This window comes from Mirounga leonina, unplaced genomic scaffold, assembly GCF_011800145.1.
Source record: "Mirounga leonina isolate KUSES-001 unplaced genomic scaffold, KU_Mleo_1.0 Mir_101799, whole genome shotgun sequence".
NCBI classification, from domain to species: Eukaryota; Metazoa; Chordata; class Mammalia; order Carnivora; family Phocidae; genus Mirounga; species Mirounga leonina.
In genome coordinates, this window is record NW_023270210.1 from 1758981 (window position 1) to 1780558 (window position 21578).

At 60.3% G+C, this 21578-nt stretch overlaps 3 protein-coding genes across 10 annotated transcripts; 1 reads left to right on the top strand and 2 right to left on the bottom strand.

Annotated features, from left to right (window-relative positions):
• Positions 1-2520: 2520 nt before the first annotated feature.
• On the bottom strand, positions 2521-6563 carry SSR4 (signal sequence receptor subunit 4). 2 transcript variants are annotated; one of them, XM_035011323.1, is made up of 6 exons: positions 6310-6563; positions 4300-4415; positions 3496-3570; positions 3240-3329; positions 2868-2933; positions 2521-2703 (listed from the first exon to the last, which is right to left on the bottom strand). In XM_035011323.1, the coding sequence occupies exons 1-6, from the start codon at positions 6374-6376 to the stop codon at positions 2599-2601; spliced, it is 519 nt and encodes a 172-aa protein (XP_034867214.1). In that variant the 5' UTR covers positions 6377-6563; the 3' UTR covers positions 2521-2598. The 2 variants fall into 2 exon arrangements, with proteins under 2 accessions (XP_034867214.1, XP_034867209.1); XM_035011318.1 differs by having other exon boundaries at positions 4300-4418; positions 6310-6559.
• Positions 6564-6669: 106 nt separating this feature from the next.
• On the top strand, positions 6670-16306 carry IDH3G (isocitrate dehydrogenase (NAD(+)) 3 non-catalytic subunit gamma). 4 transcript variants are annotated; one of them, XM_035011278.1, is made up of 13 exons: positions 6671-6809; positions 10690-10728; positions 11056-11067; positions 11299-11396; positions 11826-11938; positions 13126-13186; positions 13285-13417; positions 13558-13691; positions 14024-14126; positions 14216-14362; positions 15588-15682; positions 15766-15826; positions 16017-16306. In XM_035011278.1, exons 1-13 carry the CDS (start codon positions 6729-6731, stop codon positions 16272-16274), a joined length of 1335 nt encoding a protein of 444 aa, XP_034867169.1. In that variant the 5' UTR covers positions 6671-6728; the 3' UTR covers positions 16275-16306. The 4 variants fall into 4 exon arrangements, with proteins under 4 accessions (XP_034867176.1, XP_034867169.1, XP_034867194.1 ...); XM_035011294.1 differs by having other exon boundaries at positions 6674-6809; positions 16091-16289; XM_035011285.1 differs by lacking the exon at positions 11056-11067 and having other exon boundaries at positions 6670-6809.
• A 51-nt stretch (positions 16307-16357) lies between these two features.
• On the bottom strand, positions 16358-21088 carry SRPK3 (SRSF protein kinase 3). 4 transcript variants are annotated; one of them, XM_035011254.1, is made up of 15 exons: positions 21021-21088; positions 20811-20941; positions 20499-20607; positions 20278-20380; positions 19991-20078; positions 19481-19587; positions 19234-19399; positions 19105-19130; positions 18269-18398; positions 17948-18187; positions 17737-17837; positions 17246-17353; positions 17107-17176; positions 16934-17026; positions 16359-16793 (listed from the first exon to the last, which is right to left on the bottom strand). In XM_035011254.1, the coding sequence occupies exons 1-15, from the start codon at positions 21071-21073 to the stop codon at positions 16609-16611; spliced, it is 1710 nt and encodes a 569-aa protein (XP_034867145.1). In that variant the 5' UTR covers positions 21074-21088; the 3' UTR covers positions 16359-16608. The 4 variants fall into 4 exon arrangements, with proteins under 4 accessions (XP_034867136.1, XP_034867145.1, XP_034867149.1 ...); XM_035011267.1 differs by having other exon boundaries at positions 16361-16793; positions 20278-20365; XM_035011245.1 differs by having other exon boundaries at positions 16358-16793; positions 16934-17176.
• Positions 21089-21578: the final 490 nt, after the last annotated feature.

The following is a 21578-nucleotide window of genomic DNA, read 5'->3' on the forward strand; positions in this document are numbered from 1 at the left end:
GAGCTGAGGGAGAGGCCTGGACCCGAGAGAGCCGGGCCCGGCCAGCTGGGCTGACATGGGAGAAGATGCTCTGCACCCCACTCTGCAAATGTGGACCAGGCCCAGACCCCCGGGCCCCTCTAGCTCAGAGAGCCTGAGACTGGAGGCAGACAGGCTGCCCACCCCTGCCCCCCATCAGCATTGAGAGAATAAAGCAAGCTGCCTTTTTGAGGTGACTCTTGGCCTCTCTGTGTTCATTTTCATCGGGCTGGGGGAAGAGATGTGGGTTTTGGTGGGGGTGGCAGGGCGGGGATGGGCAAGGCATGGGCCAATTGAAAGCTGTGCCTCTGTGCTTTCTGTCACTGAGGAACTGCCAGGTCTTCTGAAGTCCCTCTTCTACTCTGAGAGGAGGCGTGACAGTCACTGGAATTGTTTCAGAAGTGTGAGGTCACAGGGGTGATGCCCAGAGGCAGGCCCTGCCACCAGTGCTAAGCCAAGCCTCTGCCATGTGGATGAGGCCAACACTGACTGGTCCAGCGGAACCCTTGAGAAGCGGGTTCTACCCTCCTCTACCCTCCAGCTCAGGAAGAGCCCTAGAAGGGGCACGGAGTTGGGGAACTTATGAAAGGCAAACTACCCTCTTTGTTTGGGGGCTCCCACAGTGCCCAGCACGGAGACTGCCGAGTAAATGTCTTTTGGCCAGATGGATGAACATCCGGGTGGCCACAGAGGACCCTTCCGTGTTGGGAACTCCCAGAGGGGCAGCCACATGCTCGAGATTCCATTCAGTGCAGCAAACCACGGGGCTTCTGCTAAGTGCCAGGAACCACGCTAAGTGTTCGGTGGGGTCCTGGGACTCCAGCTTGGTGTGTGTGTCTCACCCCCTGGGCTGGGAAGTACAGCAGTGAAGGAGCTCAGTCTCCTGACACACACACGACGCTGCCAGCAGCTGAAGCGAGCAAGGATGCATTAAGATTCTGTTGAAACATCAGCATAGGCCTCTCGTTAACTTCCCTAATTTGCTGAGATGGGCATGAGCTAGAAATCCAAGCAAGTGTTCCCAGAAGCCAACTGCTCTGCGGGGAAGGCTGGGCCCTGAGGGCTGGCCGCATCTGTGAGCTGCTGCCTGAGCAGCTGGGAGGGAAGGCCCAGCACATCACAAGGCAGGCCTGGAACATCAGCAAGCAGGAAGGGAGGAAAGTGCTTGTCAGTGAGGAGCACATGGGAGCCCAAGGGGTGGGGCCTGGTTCTGGAGCTGTCGGCTTCCTCTGCCCTCTGAGGCCTCTGGAGTCCAGCACTGGGCACATCTCTTCCTCTGGAGGGGATACGTGGGCCCCAAGCAGGCCTTGTGGAGAAGGATGGGACTCCAAGGGCCCAGTCCCTGCTGCAGGATACTGGCTGGAGGTCAGCTGGAGACGGAGGCCAACTGTTGCCCTGGCGTCCCTCTCCAGTGGCTGGGGGGGTCTCACCCTATGGGCACTAGAAGCACTCCATTCTCACCTTGGGGGAGAGGGGAGCGCTGGAGACCCAGTGTTCTTGGGATGTGGGCCAAGACAAGCCCATAAACTGGAGTCCCTTGCCATGTAGAAGCCAACATTGGGACTCTGGGAAAGGTGGTACCGGGAGGGCTAGCAACCCTTAGCTACTGATGCCCTGGAACAGTGACTTCACATTTGGGTCCTACTGCCATTGAGCAGAATCCAGAGCCACTGAGCGGCCAACAGCTGCCATCGTCCACCCTGTCTGCCCCGCACAGGCTGTTGGCAGAACGTGGGGACCCTTTACTCCCTGGCAGTGAAGGAGGGGGCAGCAGGCATCCCTTGAACTCCAGAAAGCCCACCCACCAGTACTCCTAGCCTGGTCCCATCAGCAGGGGACTCAGCCCCAAGTCTGCTGTAGCCCTGCCCTTGGGAGTGAGGAGCCAGCTCTCCCCCAGGGCCTCTGAAGTGAGGACACGCTGGGAGGCCACAGAGGCGGCGGGGTGTAGGGCATGGATCGAGCACTGCTCAGCTGCCTGGCTAGCGGCTTCAGCTCCGCCACGAGCTAGGCCCCTCCCCGCCCACGGTGTTGCCTGGCAACAGCAAGGGAAGTACTCGCTCCCACCCAGGACTCCACCCTGGAGGCATTCTGAAGGCAGCTGGGCCTGCATCTACCGGAGCCGTGATTGCTGGACTTCAGGGGAGTTGGGAGCGGCCCGGCCTTCTCTGGGCAGTTGCCCGGCCAGCGGCTGGGTGAGGGCAGGACAGGACGGGGCAGTCCTCTCTGCCCGAAGACCGCACGTGCGGGGCGGAAGCGCAAGCCCACGCCCTGCCCAAACCCGCGCAGGCAGCCGCAAGAGACAGGAGGCAGACACAGGGGGCGGCGGGCAGGGAAGGCTGAACTGGGGGCCAAGGAAGGAGAGCCCACGATGGCAGAGTGTGGAGCGAACACGCGAGGCTCAGGAGCTCCAGCCCCGTCCGCACTCAGTGCCTGCGCTGTCCAGGTGAATACGGGCGCCCGCTGCCCGGCTCTGCCCATGTGTAGAAGGCACGACAACGTGAGTTAGGACCCCCTGTCCTGAATACTGGTTAGAGCCAGCAACCGTTTATTGAAAGTAGCAATAGCCCAGGGGTGCCACCTTCAGGCCTGGATGTGACTCTTGGCGCTGAAGGCCAGGTAGTAGATCACTAGGCCGATGGCTGCAGCCAACACCTCGGTAGAGACCCAGGGCCCATTCCAGGTGCCCTGCAAGAAAGGAGACCAAAGCCAGCTCAGGGGAGAGCTGGGCGGGGAGCCAGCCAGCCCCAGTCACTCTCCCCCTAGGGCACGAGGGCACGCTCAAAAAGGGCGAGGCTTGCTGTGTGCTCCCTGCTCTCCCAGACACCAGGCAGCCTCTTCAGCCCACTCACCCGATGGTCCACACTGACTGTGAATAGGGGCGGGATGACGGAAATGTCCTCGTTATTTCTCTGAGCCTGCAAGGGAGATGCTGGGGTCAGGGGTGCTGCCAGGTGGGGTGGGGAGAGGTTGGACAGGCAGTAACGTTGGCCCGAGTCATGGAAGAGAGGAGAACCGGGCAAGAGAGGAGCATGGGAGGTGTAGTGACAGGTGGGGCGAGTGGTCAGGAAGGTGCCCACCCGGCCGTTCTGCTCTGCGAAAGCGAGGCCCCTACTGGCCTGGCGCTTCGGTGAGAAGGGGCTGCAGGGTGGAGACGGCTGTGGAAGTGGGGGGTGCTCTCCCTCCTGGAGGCCTGGGAGGGGCTCCAGGTGACGGACCCTCACCTTCCTCAGGAGGCTGTAGGACTCCTCATCGAAGAATCTGACCTCGTAGGTACCTGCGTGGGCGCTCTTGTGGTCTAGGCTCCAGGATACCTGGGTTGGGGATGTTTGGCAGGGGTGGGTGCAGTGGACAGTACCGCCACCAGCCGCCCGCGTCACAGAACCTCAATCCTCCTCCACTGGGCCGCCCCTAGGGCTTCAAAGTCATGCCAGGGAGCAGGTGGCCTCCCCTCAAAATGACAAGCATAGCATCCCTTACCTGATAACGCCCCACATCCTGGCCCCGGGTGACGGGAAATTGTTTTCCACTGACATCAGCATAAAGAGCCATGTTCTGGGAGAGGGAATAAAGAGAGTCACCTTCTCCCCTCTCCGGCGCTCAGCAGAAGCCCCGCTGTGCTGCCCACAGCAGCCCCCATGGCCTATGGGCAGGGAGCACCACGGAGGTAGCCTGCCACAACCCAGGGCCGTGCCAGGAAGCCAACACCCACCGATGCCGTTACTGCTTCTCTGCATGTCTCCCCTGGGGGGGGCACACCCCCCCCGTGGCCTAGCCTCCCTAACCCACAGCAAGCCTGTTAACTGTGAACAGAGGCAGGATGACTAAAGTGTACTCGTAATGCCTCTGAGTCTGGAAGCGGGTGTTGGGGTCAGGGGCTGCCCAGTGAGCCACCCAAGGAATGTTGTACCCGGACCAGAAGGGCCACGCCTTGGCAGGCAGCAACCAGAAAAGGGGTACAGGAGCCTGGGGGCTAAACTCCTGCGGTTTCTCACTTCAGCGTATGCTCTCATCAGGCACAGCAAGACGTCTACCTACGTTTTTGCACCTAGGCAGAGCAGATTAGGAAAATGTTCTTTTAACACCTGCTTTAAACAGTCTGGCCTGGCTGTACCCTGACCTCTCTCTCCTATACCTGTAAGTCAAAATCCTCATTCTCTCTGTCTGCATGGGTACATGGGTCTGACCCCATCAACTGCCAGTGAGGAACTGATGCCCCAGGTCCCAGGCTCACTGCCTGCCTCTTGCCCCAGCACCTGCTGGCTGAAACCCCCACTGCCTCACCTGGACCCTGTTCTTGCACGTCAGGGAGATCTCCACGATGAAAACAGTCTCAGTGGAAATGACGGCATCCGAGGTGGTGTAGTAGGAAGGGGTGATCTGGGGCTCCACGCAGGCTTCTGCTGTGGGGAGGAGGTAGACATGTCTACGTTGAGCCCAACTTGTATGTGCTGGGCTAGGGGGCAGAAGGGACCACCCAGACCCACTTCCCAGACCTTGTCAGCTGACACACAGAGCCCTTTGCAACCTGTCTGGTGGGCTGTGGGAGACAGATAAAAATGCTTAGTTGGAAATGCAGCAGTAAGGGGGGCGGATAGGGTGGGATGGCCCTGAAGGCAGGCTGGGGACGTGGGATGGATAGAAAGGCTTTGTATAGGTGGAACCTAAACGTGAGGGCAAAAGAAGAGCAGGGGAGAGAGAGGGAGGGAGGGAGAGAGATACAAAAAGTGTGTTTATTGGGGGAAAGGGCAGCAGCTAGATGGATTCACTGCACAACTGGTGCCTGTGCCTGCACCTGCGGACAGGGAAGCCCTGCAATGATTTGGGGCTCCAGCCTGCCTTGGAGCACCCCGCAAGTCCAGGGGGCAGATGGACTTCAATTCAGAAACATGCATGGCCCTGGACAGTTTGCTGCATGTGGACTTGAGATGAAGGGGTCTCTGCCTCCAGCCACAGTTGACAGAAGGCCAAGACTGGACCCAGCACTGCCCAAGGGAAGGAAATGGGCACAGCTTGTCCCCTTTAACAGGGCTGCCTGGAGAGGAAGGACGCCGTGCCTCTGCCACCTCCATGCTGCTAGAGGCCTAACTCCTACAGGTTCTACGGAAGGCACTGCCTAAATCACAGGGTGCCAAGCAGATGCTACCAGTGGGAAGCTGCTCTCCGGATGTGAGCTGGCACAGCCATGCATTAGACTGAGACAGAGAAGCTTTGGGTCTGAGCAGCAGGAGGAAGATGCCTAGGAACATCAGTGGGGGGTGGTTCTCAGGAGCCACGTCTGTGTCCCACTAAGCTTGGCCGTTTTCCTACGGACCCTGTGGAGCACCAAAGGGTTTTACAGCCAGGTTTGTCCTTTCCAGACATCACTGGCTACACCATGGGTAATTCCCAGGGAGTAGGTGAGGAGGGTGCAGGCAGGAAAGGCAGTTAGGCTGATGAAACACTCCAGGCACCAGAGGCTCTGACCTGAGCAGGGCAGGTAAAGTGAACGTGTAGAAGGCATCCCGGACCCAGTCTAGGCTCCCCAAGCGTAGCGCTGGTTCTGGCAAGGAGCTTCACCTAAACACACTTCTGGACTCCAGTTTGAGCTCAACCCTGCCACCAGGTGTTAAGAATCTCTCAAGAATGTTCACTGATCTGACTGTGGCTCGGCTCTGCTGAAAAGTCCCTTAAGAATACACCAGGGCCTTAGGTAAAAAGTCAACAGTCCGGCCTGGCACCCAAGCCCTCCGCCCCTCCCAACCCCTTTTACCTTTTTTCCCCTCTTCTGCTGCTCCTATCTAACTTGCCCACGCTCATGGTCCCTCTGCCTGGCACATCTCTGCTTCCTCTCTTCACTTACAGCTCCCTGCCTGGGGAGGCCTGGTCCCACCTCACCGGGTCGGGTGGCTCCTCTCCCACCAGCCTACTTTCTCACTCCGGTCGCCCTGCGCTGCAGAGTTTTGCTCTTGTCCGACCCCCGCTCCGAGACTGGGAGCTCCGGGAGGGGAGCAGGGACGTGTGTCACTTTCCCTGCTGGAGCTGGGAAGCGGGCGCACGGGGCAGGCTCTGGGACTCTTCCTCGCGGGAGCAGACGGGGGGGAAGCTTTGGCTGTTTCTTCCAGAAGCCTGGCTGCTGGGTAAACGTGTGTGGTGCAAGAGCGCGTGGTGGCCTCGGTCGCCGCGCCCCGAGGCCACCTGCCTCTCGGAGGAAGAAGGCCCAGAACCCTGCTTCGCCCGCACCCCTCCTCCCCCCACGCACCACCAGTCGTGGGAGAGAGGCTCGCCAGAAAGGAGCTCCGGCCAGGCCGCTACCTGAGCAGCAGGAGAGGCTGGACAGCAGGAGTAGCGCCAGGGCGCCGAGAGATGCCAGCGCCGCCATCGCCTCTTCTCTACCGAGGGAAAAAGAGAGCGACTCCCCTGAGCACGAGGGGCAGACGAGGAAGCGCGTCGCGTAAGCAGCAGTGGCAGCCAATCAGGCACCGGCGGGCCGGGCGGGCCTGTGACGTTGCTGGCGGCACTGACGTGTCCCCTCCCCAGGCCAGAGGCCCAGGTGGCCGCCCCATCAAGATGGCGGCGGCGGCGGCGGCGGCGGAAAGGGGCGTGGGAACCGGCGCGGCCGTGCGCGTGCGCACTGCTGGGTCCGTGCCCACTTCCGGCACTTCGCACCCATCCTAACTCTCGCGAGAGAGGTGTCTGCGTGTCTGAACGAGCGGCTGCTCTCACTTTCCGTCATGGCGCTGAAGGTGGCAGCGGTCGTCGGCGGCGCTGCGAAGGCGGTGCTCAGACCGGCCCTCCTTTGCCGCCCTTGGGAGGTGAGAAGGGGCAGCGGTCCGCGGGGACAGCCGCAGCGCTTGCTCGGCGGGTCCGGAGACCGCTGGCTTGCAGCTTGTTTTGGAGCCCGATTGGCTGTGGGCCGCGCGAGGGGCGGGGAGAGGGCTACGCGCCGGAGTTGATTGGCTGTTTTCTCCGCTGTCAGTGAGGGGCTTGGGTGAAGTTGGCCCTTGTCCGGCTTCCCCAAGGGTCTGCATCTTGGGTGGGCGGGGGGAGCTCCGGACAAGCGGGGAGAGTGGGCAGCAGCGGGCCGAGTGTCACCTCCCTAGTGTCATGGTGGGAGCCCTCCTGAGGCGGTCACGTGTCCCGGCCCCCCTTGTTTTTGCCGCCTTAGGAATCCGGTCCCCAGCCCCAGTTCGTCCTCGGGTATTTTTTGTTGCGGACCGCCTTGTCACTTGTCCCAGTGGAGTTGGAGAACCAGATTTTGCCAGCACCCCCGATACCACACCCCACCCCCGGACATTTTTATAGCCCCAGATGTCTTCTCCGCAGCCTTCTGGAATGGGAGAGAGCTAGATTTTCTGAGACTGATGAGGTGGGAGGCCGTGGGGGCTTTGCTTCCTCAGTTCTCCGTTTAGGATCTTGTTTATTCAGGTCTCATTCCTCTTTCTTTACACACTTAGGCAAGGATAATTTAGTCCCTGGGTGGATCGGAAGCCTTCCGAAGCATCAGAGAGCCGGGACTGGCTCTAGGGTCAAGAGGTATGACCTCCAGGCCTAGCTGCCCCTACTGATCCACAGTATGGCCACCCTCCTGTCTCTGGGCTCCAGTTTCCCCTCTGTCTCAAAGGATCTAGCCAACCCTGACCTTCCAGAATCCTGTGAGTTTGCTGACACTCCTTGTGGATGCATCTGATATGCTTCTGCCCTCTGACCCCTCAGGAAAGCAACCCTGTGGCAGCTTATACTTTATGAAATTCTGATTTCTCCAAACTTGCTGATGAGGGGCTTTCCAGAGGCCTGGCGGTTCTGGCAGCTAGGCTCCCATGGGGTCTTGGTGAAGACATTTGTCTCCTCCCTGACCTCTCCTGTGTGTGCTTGTGTCCATGTTGGGGGTGGGGGTGGGGGCAGGGGACACTTGGTAGCTGGGCAGTGCCTTGCCCTGAGACTGGTTGTCCTGGGTATGGGAAGCTTTAGAGATGAACCCCAGGTCTTTGGTCCCACCATTTGGGGTCTTGTGGGAAAATATGCAGCCACCATTGGTACTTGATCTAACAGAACATGCTAAAGAAAGAAGTCTCACTAAGATTTGGAGTGTGGGAATCCTTTGGCAGGAACACATACCACCCTGGACTCCTCTCTTTCTGTGGCACTATCAAAGGATGACTGACAGTCCATCCTCCTGCTTAATGAATGAGCAGTAGGCCTGTGCATGTATCCCATCCTGCCTTAAACTGGGCTTCTTTGATGGGTGGCTTCACAGGGCAGCGTGGGTGTGAGGCAGAACCCGTGTAGCCCCCTGAAGGAAGAACGTGCCTGTATCTGTCCAGAGCAAGGTAGGGAAGTAAGTCTGTCTTGAGAGCTCTCTGGGTCTTTGGCTAAAGCCTGAAGAAACTCTAGTATGGGGACCAGGCGAAGGAAAGGTTCAGCTCAGGTGGTGATGTGATCCAAGGGAGGGGGGGCGGGGGTGGTTGCCCAGATAGAGAGCTAGGTGCAGGTGGTGGCTCACCACCATGGCTGAGTTACTTGCCTAATGCCAGTGGACTCCCAGGAGGAATTACTGCTGGGAGCCATAGGGGTCTACCCAGTGCCGAACACCGGCCTAAGGAGCTGGTGGGGTGAAGAGGTGGGTGTGCCCTGTTGGGAACCAAATGGCTTGCTGCATCCTCCCAGCAGCCACAAAAAGTGGGCATCTCTATTCCATGGGTTTCAGGTGAGGACAGGAAGCTCAGCAAGGTTAAGCTGTTTGTTATCTAAAATAGTGGATGGTGGATTTGGACCGAGGCCTCCTTGGCCCCCAAACCCACCATCCCTTCTTCCATTTTCTGATGTGCTCATTAATTTGGGAAGTGTTTCTTATGTCCAAGCTCTGGACCAGGCATTCTGCTAGGTCTTGGGATGACAGTAAGGAGCTGGTCAGACATGGCTTCCACTTTTAGGAGTTTAGGAGTTGGGGAGGGAGCAAGGCAGTTGCTAGGGACAGCCTAGGGAGATTGTGGTTGGTGGGGGAGGGAGCAGGTAGGGCTTTGGGAACCCAGGGGGACCTACAGTTCCACAGCCTTTAGGCATCAGGGAAGGCTTCCTGGAAGAAGCCTCCTTCCACAAGTCGTATCAAGAGCCTACAAATAAAATGAATTCAGATACTGACAAGTGCTGGAAAGAAAAATAGGAAAGCTGTCAAGTGTGCCTGTTGCTGCAGATCCAGGGACCACATCGGATGAGCTGATACCTGGAGCCTTTTGTCCTAGTAGTCACTCCCTTTCTGGCCCCTGGCTTGGGCGGGGCGGGTGACCAGCACACCAGTGCTGCCAGAGCTCGTGCAGGTGGGTGCCTCATGAATACCAGCCAGGGAGACGCCAGGAGGTGGTCAGTCTCTGCCTGAGCTTTCTAGATTTCTCGCAGGAAGGCATGGCTCTTTGCAGAATGGCCACAGTGACTATGCTATTGCCTGGAACACTCTGCTGCTGTCCCAGTAGGCAAGTGGCAGGGCACCTCCAAGTGACGAAAAGGCCCTTGGTTCTGTCCCTTCCTATTTGGATTGAGGGACACCTGGATGTGTTCCCAGGTAGGGCATAGCAGGGAGGAAAGTGTAAGGACCCGTAGCCCCACTGCAGTAGGGCCTGGGATACAAGCTTCTACCTCCAGGATAATGTGGGGACTCTAGATGGATCACTTCTCAACACCTGTCCCCTTTGGCTCAGATGGCTTTTACTCCGAAGCTGTCAGACATGGCTTTGGTGTGGCCAAACGTGGCTGTTTCTGAGTTAGGGGGTTGGGGACACTCATCTCCCATGTAGGCCACGAAGCAGTTTTGCAATCCTTTATGAAAGCCTTCTAAGAGATTGGAGTCTGTTATTCTTTTTTTTTTTTTTAAGACTTTATTTATTTGTTTGACAGAGCGCGCGCATGCGCAAGCAGGGGGAGTGGGAGAGCGAGAAGCAGACTCCCCACTAAGCAGGGAGCTCGATGTGGGGCCCTATCCCAGGAGCCTGGGATCATGACCTGAGCCGAAGGCAGTTGCTTAACCAACTGAGCCACCCAGGCGCCCCAGGAGTCTGTTATTCTTGTAAAAAATGGTTGGGTTTTCCGTGGGTTTGCTCCGGACTTGTGATTCTGGAGGGCTGTTCCCTGCAGTGCCAACAATGATTGTCTCTGGGTGGACAGGGGCTGGGTGCTCTCTTTTTCTCCTGATCTCTGTGTCAGGACGGTATGCTGCTTTTGCAATAAGGAAGAGAAGATATTAAAAATGGTAAAATGATTGTCTTGATGGCCCTGTGGTTGGTTATAATGATTTCCCAATTGTGCCGCGTTTACTGTGCCAACTTCTCCGTGTTATAGACCACAAACATCACTGAGCAGGAATAATTGGCTGAAAAAGAATCAAACAGCAAAGGAGGGGGAGGGAGACAAACATTTCTTCAACCACTGACTGTGGGGCTGAAGGCCCCATAAAGGGTTGCGGCGCCCCTCCGTGGTGCTTTGACCGGCTGCTCCTCGGGGAACGGAGGCTCTGGAGCCATTTGTGTGGGCGCGTACTCTGTGCTAGTCCCCAGATGGTGGAGGTGAGGGGATGACACGTGGCACCTGTCTGGGTATGGTCAGGGGATGGTCCCTCTCCCCTGCCAAGACTTCAGCTGGCCTTTGCCAAATTGGCTTTCCGGGCTGGACAACAACTGCTGGCATCTGGGTTCTCTTTGCCAGGTTCTCAGTGCCCATGAGGCCCCCCGGAGGAGCGTCTCAGTAAGTTCCTGCCGGAGTGTTGCGTGCATGTGTCTGTGTGTGCTCGCACGTGTGTATACACATGTTTACGCATGTATGCCCCGTCTGTGCACGTGTATGTGTGAGCAGGTGTGTGCGTAGAGGCGTGTATGTGTGTGCTGTGCCTTTGTTCCCTGGCCCTCCATGTCCTTCCCTCTGAGGCATGGTCTCCAGAGGTAGCCCACCCCTCCTCCTTACCCGAACTGTACTACACAGTATCCCCAGGGAAACGGCCCCGTTCCCTGGGCACAGCCTTGTTCCTCCAACCTTGGCTGATTGGTGTCTTCTTCCTTCCTGTTCCCTCTCTAGCAACAAACAATTGTAAGTATTTTTCTCATCTGCCTGTTAAGTTTTGGGGCTTTTAGCTGCTTTGGGATTGACCCAAGTCCAGGCGGGGGTGGGGACTGCTTCTGCTGCTGCCCTTCTGAACAAGGAGCCCCCATGAGCAGCCCTGTCTGGGGTGGGGTGGGGCAGGTGGGGTAAGATACCCCGAGCTGGCACCTCATGATTGGCTGGCCCATTGGGCCCACTTTCACCCTCCCCTCCTTCCAGCCTCCGTCGGCTAAGTATGGTGGGCGGCACACAGTGACCATGATCCCGGGGGATGGCATCGGGCCAGAGCTCATGTTGCATGTCAAGTCTGTGTTCAGGTACACAGCCCCTGGGCCCACCTCCTGTACCCCTAGGGGAGGTTGTACCCCAGGCCCACCTGGGGGGGGATGGCTTGAGAACTGTGCCGAGAGGGGCAGTGAGCCCAGAAGCCCACTGGCTGGGGCTTCGCCTGAGCACCCAGTGAGCCAGTGGCAGGAGAGCTGTACGCCCAGGCTTTTCGTCCCTGTGCCTATGATCCTGTCAGGCTGGCCTGGGCCTGGGGAAGGTGCCACCAGTCCTGCTAACGGTTGTAGAGTTCAGGCGTCTCTCCATTAGTTGGCGCAGGTGGGCCCAGTCTCCTCTCAGCCAGAGCCAGGTCAGGGTGGGCGGCAGTGGAGAGGCCTCTGCACCCAGTGGTCCAGGCAGGCTTCCTAGAGGACGCATGGGGGGCGCCTGGGGCCAGCCACCTTGACCCAGTTCTGCCCCAGGCACGCATGTGTGCCGGTGGACTTTGAAGAGGTACACGTGAGCTCCAATGCTGATGAAGAGGACATCCGCAACGCCATCATGGCCATCCGTCGGAACCGTGTGGCCCTGAAGGGTGAGTTCGGGGGGCCAGGATGGGACACCATGCACGATTCCTCTCACTTCCAAGCTGATGCTTGTCCCTGGGGCCGTCCAACTGTGACTTCAGGGCTTTTCTGGCTAGGGAGGACCCTTGTGCTTGGAGAGTGAATAGAAGCTTCTGGGGTCCTGTCCGCGCTGCGATTCTGTGATAGACTCTGTGGGAGCCTGTTCAGTAAAGGGCTTCCTCCCACTCCCTTCTCTCCTGGGGCAGCCCCTCTGCTGGGGTCAGCTTTGACCCTCAGAACCTTTTCCATAAACCAGATGTCACAGAGATGCAGTTTTTGCCCTTCACCCGCTGCCTTGGCTCCAGCCAGCACAACTGTGGGTGTCGCAGACAGGAATTTTAGCCCTTCCTGAGTTTGCCGTGGTTTGGTACGCGTTCTTAAACTCTTTGTATTACTCATTTTGTAAACTAGAGCCCATCACCTGCTCTGTGTGAGCAAAGCTGAATCCAGCTTGAGCCCCAGGCCCCGGCAGTCCGGAGGAGGGGCTGACGTGGCAACTGCAAGGTGCCTAAGACACTGGGCAAAGGCAGTGTAGGCAGGGTGTGACTCGGAGGGGGTGATGGCCCCAGGGGGCCCTGAGAAAAGCCTGCTCTACTTGGCACTCTCTGACGGACTGCCTTTTCCCGGCGACTGCTGGCCCCCTGCTGCTCCTCTTCTTTTTGCCCTGGGTGCAGCCCAGGCCAAGCTCTAGTGTTTCCCAGATGGCCCCCACCTGCCCCTGAGCTGGGGCTCAGGTGGCACCTCGACGTGGGGCCTAACAGTGACGCTGGCCAAGGTCACATTGCTGGCGCCAGCCTGGCTAGCCAGCCTGTTAGTAAGCAGGAGTGGTCACTTTCTATCCAGCCAGACCCTGATCTTGCCATTTCCTGCCCAGGGTCTGGCAAGATCTCTTGGCTAGCTGCCAACCCTTGTCCATTCATTTGTTCATTCATTCAGTCCGTCAGTATTTGTCAAGTGCCCCGCCCTCCGTCCTCACAGGGCTTACGGTGGATGTTACACTCGGGCGTTCTGTGAAGTCTTCCTGCTGGTGAAAGCCATCTTCTGCCTGGGTTGGAGCTGCCTTTGGCACGCGTTCCCTTGCTCAGGAAGGGGAGTATGGTGGCGTGGCTGAGCCTGGGGGCCCCCTCTCCAGCCTGTCTTCTTTCTGTCTTGGCAGGCAACATCGAAACAAACCATAACCTGCCTCCATCCCACAAATCCCGAAACAACATCCTTCGGTGAGAACCCGGTGCGCGGGGTCGGGGCTCAGTGCGGGTGGAGCGTGCCAGCAGATAGTTGTGGCATTGGCCAGCTTTTCTTCTCTCTGGGTCCCCAGCACCAGCCTGGACCTCTATGCCAATGTCATCCACTGTAAGAGCCTGCCAGGAGTGGTGACCCGGCACAGGGACATAGATATCCTCATTGTCCGGGAAAACACAGAGGGCGAATACAGCAGCCTAGAACATGAGGTGGGTGAGGCCTGGGCTGTCCCCTTATCCCCTTGGGTCGTGGGGGCTGGGGATGAGCCTGGCGAGGGTCTGCAGTAAGGAAGGCCAGACCCAAAGAGAAACCTGTGCCAGAGGGTCTCTCCTCTCTGTCCCTGTCCCAGAGTGTGGCTGGAGTGGTGGAGAGCCTGAAGATCATCACCAAGGCCAAGTCCCTGCGCATTGCTGAATATGCCTTCAAACTGGCCCAGGAGAGTGGGCGCAAGAAAGTGACAGCCGTACACAAGGCCAACATCATGTATGCCCCACCCCTGCTGTGCTCCTGCCCGTTCTGCAAGCAGTTGTGAAACCGCTGAATTGCACACGCTCCTTGGGCCTGCTCTCAGGGACTTGGGGCCCAGAACACCGGCCGCCCACTAAGGGGCCGTGCTCAGGGCTCTGCCCTCGCCTATGCCCTAGATGCGGGTTTACCACAGTGCACACTTCGGGGAGGGAGAGTGGGGTTATGCCTGTCTTACAGACGGGGGACTGGTTAGAGGTTACAGCCCCGCTTCTGTGGCCATCTGCATGCCCCGTCCCTCCAGGGGACTACTAACAGTGGCCAAGCTGGTGTCTTATGCCCCCTCCTAGGAAACTGGGCGACGGGCTGTTCCTCCAGTGCTGCAAGGAAGTTGCGGCCCGCTACCCCCAGATCACCTTCGAGAATATGATCGTGGACAACACCACCATGCAGGTAGTTAGCCTGCTGGGCTCCCCGGCCGCCTGCCTCGGTCACCGTGGGCTGCCCGTGCTCAAGCTCCTGTCTGTCTCCTTGTCCTGCAGCTGGTGTCCCGGCCCCAGCAGTTCGATGTCATGGTGATGCCCAATCTCTATGGTAACATTGTCAACAATGTCTGCGCGGGACTGGTCGGGGGCCCTGGCCTCGTCGCTGGGGCCAACTATGGCCACGTGTACGCTGTGTTCGAGACGGTGAGTGGCGCCAGGGCTCCTGGACCCTTTGTGCCATATTGCTCACGTATCATCCAGTTCACTGAAAGTGTAAGGATTCAGTGCTTTTAGGTTATTCAGAGTTGTGCAACCATCACCACTATCTCATTCCAGAATGTTATCATCCCCCCCAAAAGAAAACCCTGTACTTGTTAGTTGTCACTCCCGTGCCCCTCCTCCCAGCCCCTGGCCACCACTCATCTGCTTTCTGTCCCTGTGGATTGGCCTCTTCTATTTTCTGTAAACGGAGGTTTTTGTTTTTTTTTTTAGAATTTATTTATTTATTTTATTTTATTTATTTTTAAAGATTTTATTTACTTATTTGACAGAGAGACAGCAAGAGAGGGAACACAAGCAGGGGGCGCTGCAGTGGGAGAGGGAGAAGCAGGCTTCCTGCTGAGCAGGGACCCCGATGTGGGGCTTGATCCCAGGATCCTGGGATCATGACCTGAGCCCAAGGCAGACGCTTAACCAACTGAGCCACCCAGGCGCCCCTTATTTATTTATTTTAGAGAGAGAGTGTGAGCGCACGCTTGCGGGGGGAACAGAGGGAAAGGGAGACTCCACGCTGAGCATAGAGCACAACGGGGGGCTCCATCTCAGGATCCTGAGATCATGACCCGAACCAAAATCAAGAGTCAGACGCTTAACGGATTGAGCCACCCAGGCGTCCCTACAAATGGAGTCTTACACCACATGGGCTTTTATGATTAGCTTCTTTCCCTTGGCACAGTTTTGTTTGTTTTTTAACCCCAGCATAGTATTTTTAAGGCTTATCCACACTGTAGCACGGCTCAGAGCTTCGTTCCTTTTGATGGCTGAATAATATTTCATCATATGGAGAGACCACATTTTGTTGATCTATTGGTTAGTTTCTATTTTTAAGTCTTTTTTTTTTTTTTTTTTTTAAAGGGACGCAAAATTTATGTAACGGGGTGAGACCACTTAAAGTGAGCAATTTAGGGGTATTAACGGCACGCACAGTATCGTGTAACCATCACTTCTGTCTAATTCCAGAGCATTTCTGGCACCCTGAAAGGGGACTCCGGCCACATTAGCAAGCACTCCCAATCCCGGCCCCCGCCCCTGGCACCCACTGATCTGCTTTCTGTCTCTGTGGATTTGCCTGTTCTGGGTGCTTCACACCAGTGGAATCACATACCCTACGTTCTTACCTTCACCACCACCTTTGTCTGGTCCCTTCTAGGCTACAAGGAACACGGGCAAGAGTATCGCCAATAAGAACATTGCCAACCCCACAGCCACGCTGCTGGCAAGTTGCATGATGCTCGACCACCTCAAGTAAGCCACTTCTTGATGCCCAGCTGTCAGCCCCCGGCCAGCCCCCAGGCCCCAAGGGCTTGAAAGCTGCTCTCCCTCCTTAGGCTCCATTCCTATGCCACGTCCATCCGGAAGGCCGTGTTGGCGTCCATGGACAACGAAAATGTGAGGCTCCTCTTCTCCCCTCCCCTGCCTTCCGCCCAACTCCCTCCTCGATTGGGACTTGAGCTGGTGTGTCACCTGAGGGGCTGGAGGTGGTGACCTGGTGCTTCCTGCTGCCCCCAAGGGGAAGGTGGGACCAGGGCGGGTAGGGCTTTCTGGGCCTTAGCTGGTGCCACTGCCCTCCTGCCGGCAGTTGCGGCCCCTGCGAGCCATGGGAGACCACGGGCGGGCCCCTGGCGTGTGCTCAAGCTGGCGCGTGTCCCACAGATGCACACCCCAGACATCGGGGGCCAAGGCACTACATCGGAAGCCATCCAGGACATCATCCGCCACATCCGCATCATCAACGGCCGCGCCGTGGAGGCCTAGGCCGTCCCTGGGAGCGCCTCAGCGCACTCCCCCTGCCCACTCCCCGCACGCCGGCCAGTTTGGGTGGGCAGCCCCAGAATAAATCAGCTTCTGTCCCGGCTCTCGGCCTCGGCCGGTGCGCTTCTGTCACTCCAGGATGCCAACGTTTCAGTTCACACTTTATTAAGAAAAGAAATACGCACACTTCCCACTCAGGGCATGTTGTGAGGGTTGGGGGCAGAACGAATTCTAAACGGTGGGCCTGGCTCCAGCATCTCTCTGCCCTGCCACGGGCTGTGAGGAAGCTGGCACCCAGTAGGGGGGAGGAGGGCAGCTCGTGCCGGGTGGCAGGAGGCGTCCCGCTTTCCCTGAAGGCACTGGGAGGGGCTTGAGGGTGAGCCAGGCTGGCCTCAAGCTGCACAAAGTGCCCGTGGGGCCTAGGGGTTGAGCCAAGGGTGCTGGAGGCAGTCGGCCGCGCTGGCCCGCTTTTCCGGGATGTATTCCATCATGGGCAGCAGGAAGGCGCTGAACTGCGTGGCCTGCTCCAGGGGCCACTCGTACTTCTCCATGAGCACCTCGTACAGGCCCCAGTGCTTGAGGTTGTGGATGTGCCGCAGCTCTCCTGGGGGCGGGTCACGGGCCGTGTGTTAGGCCCTGCCAGGAAGGCCTCTGGCTCTGGGAGGCAGTGCTCCCCCTGCTTTGGAACCTGTGGTCCCTGCCCTACCGTCTACATCCAGGTGAACTGAGCCTGTTCGGCCCTACCTCTCCGGTTGAAGAACTCTCGGGAATAGCGGCCTGAGAGGGCGAAGGCTGGGGGGATGTCTCCCAGAAGCTCCACAATGTGGGCGATGTGGTCTGTGGACAGAGAGGAGGCTGGGAGGCGGCTGGGCATCCGGGAGGCCCCGAGGCTGAGCCCAGGGCCGGCCTTCCCCTACCCTCGTCGCGACTGTAGTCTTCTCCAGAGTGAGGCTCGAATAGGTAGTCGCCGGTGGCCAGCTCGAAGGCCTGGAAGGGGGGAGAGGGTGAGGCTGCCAGCCAGCGGGCCGGCCCGAGGCTGGAGCAGCTGGGGCATACCATGCACGCTGTGCTCCAGATGTCGGCCGGGGGCCCGTACTCCGCTCCGATCAGCACTTCCACGGCCCGGTACTGGCGAGTCTGGATGTCCTCGGTGAAGTGCTTGTGCTGGAGGCAAGGGGAGCCCTGGGGAGGAGCTGGGGCCCCAGCTGGCCCGCCCCCACCGGCCCCCACCATCTCCCACCTCCTCTGGGCCATGTACCCAAGGAGCTCAGTGGGGTTCGCTCTGAGCCTCAGGGTCCCCAGAGGTCCCGAGAGGGACCGGCCTCTTCCCAGTGGTCCCCGCCCCTTGCAATGGGGTCCAGTTCCGCTGACTGGATGGGACCGATGCTGGTCTGGGCTCAGTCCTGGGTCTGCGTCATGAGGCAGACCCTGGGGTCTGGTCGAGTGGCACTGCAGGCCCCATCGGGCTCCTCCGGAGCGGGCCTGCGGCCCTGCGGCCCTGCCCTCACAGCAGGGTGCCCAGCTCTGCTCTCCAGGCCAGCTCATACCACCCAGCAGGCGTTGCCCAGGTCTGCGATCTTGATCTTGATCTTGTCTGCATTTTGGGGCTCCAGGGGGTTCACCAGGAGGTTCGAGGCACCAAACGGTGCTGGAGAAGGAAGAGGTTGGGGAGAGACTGAGCTGGCCGGGCCCCACCCCCATCTGCCAACTCCCTGCCACCCTCCCACCAAGCCCTCCCGCAGGCGCTGCCCAACTTACTGCTGGGGGATAGGAGGCCCCCGGTCTCCCGCTGGTTGGAGGAGCCTGAGAGGATGGAGCATGAGGCCGGAGAGAAGAGGGAGCCCGAGAAGCCTGAGGTCTGGGAGCCTGGGCTGAGGCTGCGCTCGCCCGCAGCCGCTGGGGAGGAGGAGGCGGGGGAGGGGCCGGCCCTGGCCCCCCCGGGGTGGCAGCCGGAAGAGGAGGTGGAGCCGCTGCCCCCCTCTAGCCTCGAGCCAGCGTCTGGGGAGATGGGCAGAGGGGGTGTGTGAGCAGTCAGCCCCGGTGGCCTGCGCTTGCCGGGCGCGCGCTCCGGCCCCTCACCCTCAGCCTGGGCCGCCGCCTCCATGGCCTCCAGCCTCTGCAGGTCCCGCAGCCGCTCCTCCAGCAGCCGCTTCTGTTGCTTCCGTTTGCGCCGCATCTTCTTCCTCTTGTTTTTCGACAGCTTACCGGTCTGCCATCAGAGCCAGGGTCAGCCCCGGGTTCACGTCTCCCACCCCCTGACCAGCCCAAGCCTCTACCTGTGGCCTGCTCGCCTCACGGGGGCCAAGGCCAACGGGCCCCAGGGCTACTTTGTTTTTTTGATTTTAAAGACTTTATTTATTTGACAGAGAGAGACACAGCGAGAGAGGGAGCACAAGCAGGCGGAGCGGGAGAGGGAGAAGCAGGCTTCCCGCTGAGCAGGGAGCCCCATGCGGGCCTCGATCCCAGGACCCTGGGACCATGACCAGAGCCCCGAGCCAAAAGCAGATGCTCCACCTACGGAGCCACCCAGGCACTGCCCCCCCACCCCGGGCTACTTTGGATGAGTAAATGTGGTGCCACCCCGCTCCAGCCCCCCCCTTGGCACTAGCCCTTCACCTGCCTCCTGCCTCCCTCCCCCACTACGCTCCCCAAAGCTCGAGTTTGGGGAGGAGCTGATGGGCCTGCCTCTGGCTGGGCGCTGGCCTCCCCTCCTGGCCCTAGATGCAGTGTCCTTCCACTGAGGCAGCCACCAAGGGCATTTTAGGGCATGTGACCCACCCTGTGTATCACCTTCACCCCAGGGGGCGGGCAGGAGGGCAGGGAGGTGGGGAGGGGGCGGGACCAGAGAGGCCGAGGAGGGAGCTCTGAGGAGATGGGGAGATGAGGCCCAGGAAAAGAGGGGCACCCCAACTTACCAAGACCTCCTGGGGGGCAGTGCTGACTGGGGGGGCAGGTGGGGCATTGGGGGGAGAGAAAGGAGCAGAGACTCAGGCAGGGGCTGAGGCCCACAGGCCCCACCCTGGACCCACACAGGCTCTTGCTACCTGTGGAGCGGGATGGGGGTGGTGCCCCTGACTGCTGCCACTCTGTGGCCTCGGTGGCCAGGCGCCTGATGTAGGCGTCACCCACACACAGCAGGATGTTCTCGGGCTTGATGTCTGTGTGGATGATCTTGCACTTGGTGTGGAGGTAGTCCAGGCCGTGCAGCACCTGGGGAGAGCCACCCCTGCACTTGAGCGGCCCTGTGCAGGCTGCCTCCCACCCTGCTCACGCAGAGCACGGGATGCTCACCTGCCTCACGATGCTCTTCACGCAGGGCACGGGCAGGCCCTGGTAGTTGGACTTGATGATCCACTTGAGGAGCTGGTGGCCCAGGACCTCCAGCACCATGCACACATCTGGGGCTCGGAGTGAAGGGCGGCCAGCAGACACACAGCTGGGGCGCAGGCGCCACCCACCCGAGGCTCCGGTGTCACTACAGTGTCCCTGTCCCTGTCCCTCTCCCATGTGCCAGTTGGGATGGTGACCTTCTGTGCTTATCCCTGAGACAGGGCACCGCCACAGAGGCGGCCCCTGCCGTGTGGGGGGTAAGTCAGCAATGCCCGTGGGTAACCAGTGTCCACCTGGTCATCCACCCCCCTCCCCCTGCCACATAGACACAAACCCCCAAAGCGGTGGGCTAGTGTGTAGACTAGTGTCCCTGGGAGGGTAAGCCCCCGTCGTGCAGATCAGGAGACTGAGGCCCTAGCAGCTGGGACGGCAGCTGTTGCCACATGGCTCGGCTCATCGTGGGAAGGATACGGACTCCATTCACCCCTGAGATCCTGAAGTCGTCGATGAGCTGGACAATGGTCTCTCTCTTGGGGTCACTGGGGTCACTGTCTCGGACCTGGAGCAAAGGGGCCACGAATGGCTCCAACCTGCCCCGCACCAGCTGCTCCCTTCGGCACCCCCCGGGCACCTCTGGCCCTCCTCTCCCCCTCCCTGGCCTGCTCCTGCAGGTCCTCCGGGGCTCAGCCAGCTGGAGCCCGCCCCTGCGGGAACCCCGCCCTGCCCGGGAGCCGGGAGCCGGGAGGGAGGCGCCTCACACATTTCAGGAGCTTGATCTCATCCACGGCGGTCTCCGTGTAATGCCCCGCGCTCTTCACCACTTTCAGGGCCACGAAGCGCTTGCGCCTGCAACACCAAGGCCTGCATCGGCTGCCGCCTGGCCTGACCCATGGGGGCATCGTGGTGGCCCCACCCAAGCCCAGGGGTAGGCTCCTAGCCGACCCTGGGCCCTGGGTGGGGGGCTGGAGGGGGCGCTTACTGGATGTCCCAGCAGAGCCAGACGGTGGAGAAGTGGCCCCAGCCCAGCTTGCGCACCACGTGGTACCGCCCATTGAACAGGTCGCCGATCTTCACGGGGTAGTAGCCGCCTGGCGAAGGGAGCCCAGACGGCACGGTGAGCGGCGCGGTGGGTGGTGTTGCCTGCCTGGGTGTCCCCCCCCCCCCCCCCCCGCAGAGCCCAGCCCCGCCGGCCCCAGGGCCCACGTGGGCCGGCCTCAGCACCCTCCTCCTCCCCTGCCGCCCCTGTCCCTCGGCCGCCACCTGGCCGCCCACGCCCGAGGCCAGGCCTCACCCTTGCAGTAGTCCTTGGGGTCCTCCTGCTCCTCGTCATCGGAGCCCAGCAGCCCCTGCAGCATCCGCGGCGCCGGCGCGGCGGGGGCGAGTTCGGAGCCCGAGGACTCGGGCCCGCAGGAGGCCTGCGAGCTGCGGGTGGGGTGAGCGGGCAGTGAGCGGCCGCGGCGCCGGGCACCCCCCCCACGCGGGCGCCCAGGCCGAGCCCTACCTGCTGCTGCTGCCGCTGTCCCCGCCGCCGCCGCCACCCGCGCTGGCGCTCATCCCGGCCGCGCGGCCCGCAGCTCCCGCGCCCCAGGCGGCTGCTCCTGTGGGGCCCGGCTGCGGCCCGCGCATTTATAGCCTCGGCCGCTGATCTCACCCGCCTTTATAAATAGCCTCCCAGCTGCTCGGCTGTGGGCAAGGTATGCGGCGGGGAGGAGGCGGTGCGGCCACTGTGGCCCAGGAGAGCCTGGCCCCCAGGACCAGCCGCCCCCCCGCCCCCGCCCCACGGCTGGCATAGGGGGCCACGGTGGGGACGTGGCGCGACCCAGCCTCCACCCTAAGTCCCTGCACCAAGGGGGACCCCCGCACGGTCCCAAGGGGGGCCCTAGGACCAAGGGGGACACCCACGAGAAGATGCAGCAACCCAGTCCCTCGGCTCAACCCCCATGCCCCAGGGGTAGCAGAGGGGGCCCACTGAGTGGGGACGTGTCAGCGACCTGCTTCCCGGGCTGAGTCCCCACACTCCAGAGCTGGAGCCAGCTGAGGGGGGCAGTGGACAGCCTGG

Coding starts and splice junctions, on each gene's coding strand:
- SSR4 (XM_035011318.1), bottom strand. CDS start 6,376: ATGGCGGCGCTGGCATCTCTCGGCGCCCTGGCGCTACTCCTGCTGTCC. Junction 4,419..6,309: donor CAGCCTCTCCTGCTGCTCAG/GTAGCGGCCTGG, acceptor TCCTCCCCACAG/CAGAAGCCTGCGTGGAGCCC. Junction 3,330..3,495: donor AGGATGTGGGGCGTTATCAG/GTAAGGGATGCT, acceptor TCCCCAACCCAG/GTATCCTGGAGCCTAGACCA.
- IDH3G (XM_035011278.1), top strand. CDS start 6,729: ATGGCGCTGAAGGTGGCAGCGGTCGTCGGCGGCGCTGCGAAGGCGGTG. Junction 13,418..13,557: donor ACAGCAGCCTAGAACATGAG/GTGGGTGAGGCC, acceptor TCCCTGTCCCAG/AGTGTGGCTGGAGTGGTGGA. Junction 15,683..15,765: donor ATGATGCTCGACCACCTCAA/GTAAGCCACTTC, acceptor CTCCCTCCTTAG/GCTCCATTCCTATGCCACGT.
- SRPK3 (XM_035011245.1), bottom strand. CDS start 21,073: ATGAGCGCCAGCGCGGGTGGCGGCGGCGGCGGGGACAGCGGCAGCAGC. Junction 19,588..19,990: donor CTCAGGGGTGAATGGAGTCC/GTATCCTTCCCA, acceptor TCCGAGCCCCAG/ATGTGTGCATGGTGCTGGAG. Junction 17,838..17,947: donor GGGCCTCCTATCCCCCAGCA/GTAAGTTGGGCA, acceptor TTCCTTCTCCAG/CACCGTTTGGTGCCTCGAAC.